This window comes from Schistocerca americana, chromosome 2 (genome assembly GCF_021461395.2).
Source record: "Schistocerca americana isolate TAMUIC-IGC-003095 chromosome 2, iqSchAmer2.1, whole genome shotgun sequence".
Classification (NCBI taxonomy): Eukaryota; Metazoa; Arthropoda; class Insecta; order Orthoptera; family Acrididae; genus Schistocerca; species Schistocerca americana.
This window is the reverse complement of record NC_060120.1, coordinates 354,812,313-354,824,401: the sequence shown is the minus strand read 5'-3', so window position 1 is coordinate 354,824,401 and position 12,089 is coordinate 354,812,313. Positions and strand designations below refer to the sequence as shown.

General features: G+C 42.6%; 1 protein-coding gene across 1 annotated transcript in view; it reads left to right on the top strand.

The window, feature by feature from the left end:
- LOC124594841 (sialin-like) overlaps nt 1-12,089 on the top strand; it is a 424,449-nt gene that overhangs the window by 253,065 nt on the left and 159,295 nt on the right. Inside the window, exon 2 of the mRNA XM_047133292.1 lies at nt 7,815-7,858. Coding sequence (XP_046989248.1) covers nt 7,842-7,858 — 17 coding nt within the window. The 5' untranslated portion in view covers nt 7,815-7,841. The remainder of the gene's footprint in view (nt 1-7,814; nt 7,859-12,089) is intronic.

Here is a 12,089-nt window from a genome sequence, read left to right as displayed (position 1 = left end):
AGCATTAGGCACGACGTTTTAATTTATTACTTTTGCACTACTAACCCTGTTCGCAAAACGTATTGCAGACGGCATCCACATTGTAAAAAGTTAAAGGGACTTTTGAGAAAAGGAATATTTATTCTGATAATACGTCTGGCGGGTGTTCCAGCAATTCGAATTCCAACTCTTTCCGATTGGCAGAATGTGTCCGAGCGTTATCTTGCTGCAAGATGACACCTTTTCGCAGTATTCTGCGACGTTTGGATCTGATTGCAAGTTTAAGTTGTCCGCAGCTCGTGGTCGTGCGGTAGCGTTCTCGCTTCCCACGCTCGGGCTCCCGGGTTCGATTCCCGGCGGGGTCAGGGATTTTCTCTGCCTCGTGATGACTGGGTGTTGTGTGATGTCCTTAGATTAGTTAGGTTTAAGTAGTTCTATGTTCTATGGGACTGATGACCATAGCTGTTAAGTCCCACAGTGCTCAGAGCCATTTGAACCATTTTGAACCAGGTTTCAGTGCAGTTCGCAACACGTCACAATAGCTCTCACTGTTCACAGTTTCGCCTTTCGCCTCTCGGGGTGAAATGAACGGCCACCACACCTTCCATGTCCCAGAATATAGTGTTAGCTTAATCTTACCAGGTGATGATTGACGTTTATATTTCTTAACTTCTGGTGACGATGGCTGTTTCCAAACCATGCTCACAGCCTTACTTCCCGGTTCGTGATGATGCTCCCATGTTTCGTCCACAGTAACGATTTACTGTAGAAATCCACCTCGCCTGCAATGATATCGGCACGGATATTTACGAGATATATCCATCCTTTGCGCCTTATGCTGCCCTGACAATTCTTTCGGTACCCACTCCTCGCTTTCCGAAAATTGAGCCTGTCGTGTAAAATGGAATACGCTGAACCAAGACTGATATGTAAGGTATTGCCGATTTCGTCCACTGTGATTCGTCTGTTTTCCATCGTCAACCCTCAACGGCTTCCAAATTGTCCTCAGTTGTTGACGTCGACGATCTGCCCATCTTTCCCCGTCACATAGAGTTCTTCCCTGTTTGAAGCGCTATATCCACGTACGACTAATGCGAGAATAAGAGTGACACGTTGTATAGAATTGTTGCAAACGACAATAATTCAGCCATGGATACTAGGAGTGTTACCAAGCCCTATGGCGAGAAACTGCAAAAGTCCCTTTACTTTTTGACGTCCCCTCGTACTACTTAAATTACCTGGAAAATTATATCGTTGTACGGTGCATGGTTCAGGAGACATGACGTGTTAAACATCGAGATGCGTGAAAACGGTGTTTCTCTTAAAACTGAACGCAAATTACCCAGACTACAGTCATCTAGTGTAGAATCCAAAATTAATAAACCCAACATAATTTGGCTTTTGCGCCTTCAACCATTTAGTAGAGTAACTTATTTATAATCAGACGTCTGAAGTTTTTTTTATACATGTGAGTTCGATGTTTATAATACTTTGGGGTGTAGGTTACTGGTAGTACTCATAATCTCTGAATTCAACGGATGTTGGACTGTTACTGACGAAATTTACTGAAGTGACTGACAAAGCAAAATTAGATATTGTCCGAATTCTGATGCTGTCATTTAGTTTTAAATACTCTTTTGCAATACTGTATTTGTACACAAGGCGAAAAATATGAAAGCATTGCAGGACTAATCACGGCGCAGGTAGAACAAGGAGCAGTCATCTTCTCTCTCTCTCTCTCTCTCTCTCTCTCTCTCTCTCTCTCTCTGTTTCTGTGTCTGTCGCTCTCAATCTGTTTCGTCTCAGCACACAAAATTAAATAAACAGCGCAAAACGGAATATAATAGTAGCTATGAATGTGGCAGCGTCTTGAATGCAGAGTGTAGCGCAGCGATGAAAATCGTTTGTATAATGTTACGTTAGAAAAAAAAAAAAAAATTCAAATGTGTGTGAATTTCTAAGGGACCAAACCGCTGAGGTCATCGGTCCCTAGACATACACACTACTTAAACTAACTTAAGCGCCCGAGGGAGGATTCGAACCTCCAGCGGGAGGGGCCGCATTACGTTAGAGTGAGATGGCCCGAAGATTAATGAAATACATGATTTTGGAGTTCACAAATAATAATAATAATAATAATAATAATAATAATTGATCGAGTAGGAGGAGGAATAGAATAAGGGATTGGGAAAAAATTAAACACTGGGTACATATAGAACCCTGGAGATTCTGAAAGGTATCAGATAGATTATATAATGGTAAGACAAAGGTTTAGGAACCAGGTTTTAAATTGTAAGACATTTCCAGGGGCAGATGCGGACTCTGACCACAATCTTGAGAGGCACCCACATGCCTTGCTCATACTGTGGCATCAAGCAGTCAGCCCTGCAAGATGAATGGTCTGCCAAGCGAGTGGATTCATTCTTATTTATCGAGTAACATGAACTCTAGTACTCACAATTAAGTTACAAATTATTCTTCTGTATGAATATTACGCAACGGAAACGCACAACTGACTATTAGTAATTTACACAACTCTGACTGTTCACTACGCACTGGCAATACCACATTTTCTTTTTTATTTAACGGCTTTGATCAACACGTGGCCATCGCACTGAGTATGAATGGCGCACACATTATAAATTCTGGATATCATGGCAACATACAATTCGAAGGAAAAGGCCACCAATCTTTTTCTTTTCACTATCTTATTTATTCCGATAAATTCTATAACCTAAACACACAAATTCTATAACCTACTACAATAACACATGAGAAATTCCGCCCAGAGGGCATGGCTTTACATTGGTGATTCTCTATCTTATGGTCTCGTAATTCTTTAACGCTACGGTGCACTTTCTGGATGGGATGGCGGATCTTTTGCTATATCTCACACTTCGACTCTCCCAACTATCATCACGAAACTTTCCTCCAGACCGAGCGGTACAAAAGGAACATGCATAACCCACTACCTCTGAAACTACCTTGCTACTCTCCCATGCAAACCACACATACTTAAATTACATGACATACACCACACTGCAACATGGAATACAATATAAGGAATAGTCACAACATTATAATCACATCACTTTCAGCTTTCCCACTTCAATTAGTATTCATCCCAGTTCCACACGACACTGCCCCACTTCGTAACTTTTCTTTCCTACTACGAACTCTGGACGTTATATGCACATCTTCCTGTACAGTGCAAGCCAAGTGACGTTGCTGGATAGACGGCTGACTCACCTTGCTTCTCTCTCAGAGTATTATAGTTTGAATCAAGCGTCACACGGAAACATAACACGCAAAGTAATATTAAGAACATATTCATCACACACGCAAGTCCTCAATTGATACCATGGACGAGTACTTCTCTTTATCCTTTGTCTCATACACAGATTGAGACTCACACAGTACTCACCACGTGGAAGTACTCGTCTCTAATTTCAAGTCCTGCACACGCCATTTCTTAAATATTTCCAACTTATGGTACACACGCTAGAAATTCAGCGTAACTTAAGCAGTCGGAAGTATTTCAACTTATTGCTACACGTGGTTTCATTGTGACCGTTGGTCACTTCCGAAGATTACTACGATCCCATTAATATTACCTGCCTGACATTTAATTCTCCCCACAAAAGTTCCTGAAATAGAGAAATCATTATTCTAAACTACTCTTAAGTATTTCACATGCATACCATGTCTCCACTCCTTTGTCCTTACGAAGCACGCCTAAGAAAGGTCTTACCAACACTGGATCCAGCGGCAGAGTGCTGAAACATGGCCGTTCTTCAGGTTCTCTCGCACCTCTGCCGAAGTGGGGGAGCACCTTGCTACCGTATTGGTCAGCCACGTTTCAGGCGCTCAAAGCTCAGGTAAATTTCATCTCTTTGGTCCCACCAAAGGTGACCCAAGTACCGTCTCAAAGATGATCATATATTCACATTCACTATTTGCAGTTAGCAGACGACCATACATTCATTCATTTCACAGATCTCGCCAAACTGGATGTAGGGATTTATTTTGTGGGAGTGCACATATGATCAATTAAATAAATAAATTGTCATTCTTTCCCACACTGGTATCCGGCTTCGCTGTATTAATTGAAATTGAGTTATTATTAGAAAAAATATGTTGTTCTGACAGGAATAACGAAGAATGTTGTACCTATTTTCAATGTCGGGCGGTATTGTACCCTTTCAATCTATTGGTTATGAACTGTAGACTAAAACTGAAGAAACTGCAAAAAGGTGGGAAATTAAGGAGATGGGACCTGGATAAACTGAAAGAACCAGAGATTGTGCAGAGTTTCAGGGAGAGCATAAGGGAACGATTGACAGGAATGGGGGAAAGAAATAGAGTAGAAGAAGAATGGGTAGGTTTCAGGGATGAAATAGTGAAGGCAGCAGAGGATCAAATACGTAAAAAGACGAGGGTTAGTAGAAACCCTTGGGTAACAGAAGAAGTACTGAATTTAATTGATGAATGGAGAAAACATAAAAATGCAGTAAATGAAGCAGGCAAAAAGGAATACAAACGTCTCAAAAATGAGATCGACAGGAAATGCAAAATGGCTAAGCAGGGATGGCTAGAGGACAAATGTAAGGAAGTAGAGACTTATCTCACTAGGAGTAAGATAGATACTGCCTACAGGAAAATTAAAGAGACCTTTGGAGAAAAGAGAACCACCTGTATGAATATCAAGAGCTCAGATGGAAACCCAGTTCTAAGCAAAGAAGGGAAAGCAGAAAGGTGGAAGGAGTATATAGAGGGTCTATACAAGAGCGATGTACTTGAGGACAATATTATGGAAATGGAAGAGGATGTAGATGAAGATGAAATGGGAGATACGATACTGTGTGAAGAGTTTGACAGAGTACTGAAAGACCTGAGTCGAAACAAGGCCCCGGGAGTAGACGACATTCCATTAGAACTACTGATAGCCTTGGGAGAGCCAGTCCTGACAAAACTCTACGATCTAGTGAGCAAGATGTACGAGACAGGCGAAATACCCTCAGACTTCAAGAAGAATATAATAATTCCAATCCCAAAGAACGCAGGTGTTGACAGATGTGAAAATTACCGAACTATCAGTTTAATAAGTCACAGCTGCAAAATACTAACGCGAATTCTTTACAGACGAATGGAAAAACTGGTAGAAGCTGACCTCGGGGAAGATCAGTTTGGATTCCGTAGAAATGTGGGAACACGTGAGGCAATACTGACCCTACGACTTATCTTAGAAGAAAGATTAATAAAAGGCAAACCTACGTTTCTAGCATTTGTAGACTTAGAGAAAGCTTTTGACAATGTTGGCTGGAATACTCTCTTTCAAATTCTGAAGGTGGCAGGGGTAAAATACAGGGAGCGAAAGGCTATCTATAATTTGTTCAGAAATCAGATGGCAGTTATAAGAGTCGAGGGGTATGAAAGGGAAGCAGTGGTTGGGAAGGGAGTGAGACAGGGTATTGAATAGAATTGGGGAGAAGAGGAGCTTGTGGCACAACTTGACTAGAAGAGGGGATCGGTTGGTAGGACATGTTCTGAGACATCGAGGGATCACCAATTTAGTATTGGAGGGCAGCGTGGAGGGTAAAAATCGTAGAGGGAGACCAAGAGATGAATACACTAAGCAGATTCAGAAGGATGTAGGCTGCAGTAGGTACTGGGAGATGAAGAAGCTTGCACAGGATAGAGTAGCATGGAGAGCTGCATCAAACCAGTCTCAGGACTGAAGATCACAACAACCACAACATATATAGTTAATTGACCCCTATATTCAGATTGTGAAAGTTACTCTTCGTGTGTGGCGTCGGTTCATACAGTTCACAGTGGACCATTTCGGTATCGATGGCTGAGTATTCCTCAATATTGTTTTATGCAGCTACAAGAAAGTCACCGAACATTACATAGCACTATAACACATCAGCACCACTCGGTGCAAAAACTGTAGTGACTTGTGACAGTCAATTACAACATTATTTTCGCAAAAATGGAACGAAAAATGTTAGCGTAATAGGCAGCATCATTCCGTTAGATCTGCGTGACTCAAGTTTCGTGCTGTAGCAATATTATTACGAAAAAGACGGAGACTGAAGCTGATCTCTAAAGGACTGATAGCTTCCGCACCTGTTTTGAAATCATTTATGATATCTATTGCTGCAGCAATATTATTAGTAAAAACACGGACATTCAATCATCTTGGAGTTGAAACTACTTTTTCCGTGTTTGCTTTAACAAATATATGTTTTTGGACAGGGATAGAAGATAATCTCTAAAGGACTGATAGTTTCTGCAACTGGTTTTAAATAATTTATTATTAAGCATTCGTCTGCGAGTATTAAGAGCTGACAAAATCTTAAAATTCAGCGGATCAGTATCTGGAAAGAACTACCTCGTTGCCCATACAATGATTTTGAAGTGCTACTTGCTCACCTTTGATGAGTCAAACATTGACACAGAAGGTTGAAGTGTCAGTTTACCCAAAATGCAAGTGGAAGCAGCGTAGAGGTTGAAGTATTTGTTCGCGTGTCGTTATGTCTTTTCGAGGTGTAGAGTAACATCGAGTAACATCACAGATAGTGCCGTGAGACAAAAGACTCCCATTAGGTCTACTGAGGCGACGCAGCGGTCAAGGGAAAGAACTCACTTTTGCGAGGTTGTGTTTAGTATCCGTGTCCGCCGTCCAGACTCAGGTTTTCCGTGGTTTCACTATATTAAGGTGAACACCTGGATAGTTCCTATAAGAAAAGTATCGACACATCCTATTGACTTCTTTGTATTTCAGCTCAAGTTTGTGCTTTGTCTCAAATGATGTGATTGTTGATGAAACTTTGAACTGTTTATAAACACGTAGATTTCCGCGGCCCGTGTCAAATCAGTTAAAATCCTAAAATATAGAAGTAACTCGATTTGACCGTGCTGCAGTGTCCCTTCAATCTTTGCCTGGAAAGGGTGGCACAAGCCAGAAATGTCGCTTACTACAGTATTGTCGGATTTTATAAGATAACGTGACAGTACACTCAGAAGAACTTTAAAGACATTGAACTACATTTTTTTCATTTACATAGAGACTGTTCAAACCCCCGTCCGGGCATCCTGATAAAAGTTTGTTCCTTCGATCAGGCCGCTGCCAATTTCTTACACTATCTTTAGTCAGCTGACTCCGATTGGAGAAGACTGTAGGACTGGAATCTTATTCTCTCCAAACAAAATGCCTTTCATCTACGACTTCACTTCGCTCTTGGAAAGCCAAGCACCTGTCACCAAAGTGCCATGAATTCGCATAGCGTATTTTCACGACTTTGTTTCTTATATTGCTCCAGTTGAAAGCTTTGAAAACTTTACTTTATGGTACGATAAATCATTTCCTGTATCCTCATTGCAAAACGTAAACAAGAGCTGAAATGCTACGTCTGAATTACCGTAGATAGGAACGCACGCCTGGTTTACACATCCATGGACAGAACAGGAACAGCCTTCAAGCGAACTCCACACTGGAGGCTCGCGTAATCTGTTTCACTGGAAAATGTAAAACTGCATTTACGTTTCAGCACACCCTGCAGCCACCAATAGCGCTGTTTCAAGACATACTGACTTAATCGACCGTGACTGTTTCAAAAAATACGAAAATGTTTTTGAGACACAATTGTTGCCAAATAATGTAACTCAATAAAAATTTGTGACATCTGAAAAATTTTTCGAAACACTTGTGCGTTTCGTCCGCACAGTTCTTATGATTGATAACAGACCTTATGAGGAAATGGCTGCGCTCTGCTTTGGCGCGCTTTTCGCGGCGGACCATCTGACGGCCTGTGTTTTGCCTGTTGCAGGACTAACCAGGGACTGCCGCCACTACCATGGAGGAGGCGCAGAGGTGAGTGACCCGCTGTCTTCGCGACGCACGTTTCACTATTCGTCCAGAGCTACTCCTCTGTCCGTTGTTCCAAGTAAACCTAACACAACACTGATAGAGACTCCTGATGTTTTGGTTTATCTTTGCTACTTCTGTGGACTTTAGTCTACAAAGAAACGATGTTAGCTATTCAGCTCTCTAATAGAGCACAAATGCAGCGTCTTCAATCTTTAAGGGGAGGTTTACTATCTTTGGCCCGAAAAAAGCATGTTCTTTGAGAATTCTGTTCTTGGGATGTGTTATACAGGGTGTTACAAAAAGGTACGGCCAAACTTTCAGGAAACATTCCTCACACATAAATAAAGAAAAGATGTTATGTGGACATGTGTCCGGAAACGCTTAATTTCCATGTTAGAGCTCATTTTAGTTTCGTCAGTATGTACTGTACTTCCTCGATTCACCGCCAGTTGGCCCAACTGAAGGAAGGTAAAGTTGACTTCTGTGCTTGTGTCGACATGCGACTCATTGCTCTACAGCATCAAGCACATCAGTACGTAGCATCAACGGGTTAGTGTTCATCACGAACGTGGTTTTGCAGTCAGTGCAATGTTTACAAATGCGGAGTTGGTAGATGCCCATTTGATGTATGGATTAGCACGGGGCAATAGCCGTGGCGCGGTACGTTTGTATCGAGACAGATTTCCAGAACGAAGGTGTCCCGACAGGAAGACGTTCGAAGCAATTGATCGGCGTCTTAGGGAGCCTATGACTCGCGACTGGGGAAGACCTAGAACGACGAGGACACCTGCAATGGACGAGGCAATTCTTCGTGCAGTCGACGATAACCCTAATGTCAGCGTCAGAAAAGTTGCTGCTGTACAAGGTAACGTTGACCACGTCACTGTATGGAGAGTGCTACGGGAGAACCAGTTGTTTCCGTACCATGTACAGCGTGTGCAGGCACTATCAGCAGCTGATTGGGCTCCACGGGTACACTTCTGCGAATGGGTCATCCAACAATGTGTCAATTCTCATTTCAGTGCAAATGTTCCCTATACGGATGAGGCTTCATTCCAACGTGATCAAATTGTAAATTTTATAAAGTAGACTTTCACGGCCGGAAATATGTCCATTATAATTATCCGGGCTGTTATGCCGTGGTCGGTTGATGAATTTTGTCTCAATTCCCAACGTTTAGTCTCCGACTGCGGGAGACATCTTCAAGGGCGTCCGTAGGTCGATGGAAGGTCCAATACACCCACTGGCTCGCTACTGACTGCCGCTAAATTCCGTGTCCGCGCGCTGCCGCGCCGCTGTGTGGCGTCACGTGTTTTGAAAACGTCAGTGCAATTGGCCGCTGTCCGCCGTCGTCGATCGCCGCTGCCATCACCCAGTAGTGGACGGGTGGTACACATCTTCTTTAACACCGGCATCCATATACCGTTTAATGCCACGCCCTCCTCCTTTCGGTTGAAATTATTTGGGTGTTTAGCGATTTCGATTGCCTCCCTGTAGAGCCTTTCGTAGTATCCGCTTGTGGCCGCTAGTACATGCGTCTCCTCGAAACGAATATTGTGGTTCCCTGGCTGGAAAGAATGCTCCGCAACAGCTGATCGTTCCGTTTCTCCTCTTCTACAATTTCCCTTGTGCTCTTCCAAACGTTTAGAAACAGTTCTTTTAGTTGTACCCACATAAACATCACCACAGCTGTATGGGATCCTATACACGTTGGGAATTGAGACAAAATTCATCAACCGACCACGGCATAACAGCCCGGATAATTATAATGGACATGATTGTAAATTTTCACAATCAACATGTGTGGACTGACGAGAATCCGCGCGCAATTGTGCAACCACGTCATGAACACAGATTTTCTGTGAACGTTTGGGCAGGCATTGTTGGTGATGTCTTGATTGGGCCCCGTGTTCTTCCACCTACGCTCAATGGAGCACGTTATCATGATTTCATACGGGATACCCTACCTGTGCTGCTAGAACATGTGCCTTTACAAGTACGACACAACATGTGGTTCATGCACGATGCAGCTCCTGCACACTTCAGTCGATGTGTTCGTACGCTTCTCAACAACAGATTCGGTGACCGATGGATTGGTAGAGGTGGACCAATTCCATGGCCTCCACGCTCTTCTGACCTCAACCCTCTTGACTTTCATTTATGGGTGCACTTGAAAACTCTTGTCTACGCAACCCCGGTACCAAGTGTAGAGACTCTTCGTGCTCGTATTGTGGACGGCTGTGATACAATACGCAATTCTCCAGGGCTGCATCAGCGCATCAGGGATTCCATGCGACGGAGGGTGGATGCATGTATCCTTGCTAACAGAGAATATTTTGAACATTTCCTGTAACAAAGTGTTTGAAGTCACGCTGGTACGTTCTGTTGCTGAATGTTTCCATTCCATGATTAATGTGATTTGAAGAGAAGTAATAAAATGAGCTCGAACATGGAAAGTAAGCGTTTCCGGACACATGTCCACATAACATATTTTCTTTCTTTGTGTGTGAGGAATGTTTCCTGAAAGTTTGGCCGTACCTTTTTGTAACACCCTGTAGATGTCAATGTCAAATTTGGTCAAAATGTTTATTGATATTTCCTCTACAAACTGGAATTTTTTCTGCCGCAAATGTCGAAGAGAAAATGCGGAAGTGCCATCGGAGCGAAACAAAATTTCGATGTAGACCTCCACGCGTGTATGGCCACAGGTCATCCGGCTCGTCTGAAATCAAAATTGAGTAACGTTAGCGAAGTATGTAAGATTCTTTAGGAGTTTTACCTCGCTTAAGTTATTTGGACGATAGGAAACAAAATGACCGCCATTTGAAACAAATACAGTTATTTCATCGATTTTTCGACTTCATCTGTCAAGTAAAAATATTTGATGGATATTGATGGATTGGAATAAAAGTGGTACAACTCCTAGACAATTTAGTTAGCTTCGTCGGAAACAAAGAATGATGCCAATCGGTTCAGTAGATATATATACGTCATTTCGAGAAAAACGTGTTTGAAGTTTTGACTACATATAAATGCAGTATTATGCAACGTACGTTCAATCTGCTATTCCGAGTCCATAACTAGTCCTTCCTCTTCCTCATAGAGGGCGTTCTGCTCGATCTGGGCCATCCTGCGCTGCTCCAGAGCCGCTCGTACGGCCGGTGACAAGCGGTTTTCAGCCGCTTGAATCCGGTGGTCGTCCGAATGCTTGGCGAACTGCGTGTCCCAGGGTGACGTCCATCGTTGTCATGGTCTTCAGAATTGCTGAATACCCTTCGTTGAAGCTGCTCACTGCCAGGAAAGTCGCAATCTCCACAGTCTTCGCACCAGAATGTAAATTCTTGGGGGCTAACTTCGCGTTCAAACTTTCATTTGAATTTTGTGAGTTTCCTCCCAAGCACCGGTACAATAACTCGTCCTCCGAAAGAAAAAAACTGGTGCGTGAAAAAGGCCGATTTCAGACAGGTGCATTTCTTTTTGTTTGACCGCGAATAACAAACATTTCCGTTCCGTATTCTAAAAAACCGTGTCAGGGGTGTATTCTAAACACTTTTATGGATACAAAAATGCAATTAAAAATAGATTTTTTGAACCGAAAGATAGTAAACCTCCCCTTAAAGAATGCTGTTCTGGGGAGTAATCATAGAGGGCGTTACAAAAAGAGTGACATTATTTCAATAATTTCACATTATTGATGCGGCACATCCTACAGAAAAGGTACAAATACTCGAAAAAACCTCGAAGACTTTTGCCATGTTATTACAAGTGGTGTGTGTGTGTGCACGACCAGCCGCAAGGACAACGTCTGAAAGAGAGCTAAAATTATCATACACTTTGAAATTTCTTTTCAACTAAACTGAGAACGGAAACACATTCCTGGCAATTCCTAAAGACAAAAGTGGCCCTGGGTCAGGTATGGAGATTTTGTAGGATATTGCCTCAGACCACTGCACGCTCTATCCAACGTTGAGGCAATGAGAAATTGACATACTATGTTTTGCCAGTGTGGTGGAACTTGCATCCCCTTGGAATATGAAAGCCTTAGAGTCTTCTTGAAGTGTTGAAAAGGCCAGGTTTCCAGCATTTCACGCCAGATCATTCCAGTCACTGTGTTTCCCTCAAAAGAGCACACTTCTTTTATGAGAAACGGCACAAAACTAGTTCACTTGGCGAGTGGCTTTCATGCTCAGAGTTTTGTTGATGACACTAGAGTCTCGAAAATTTGCACCTTACA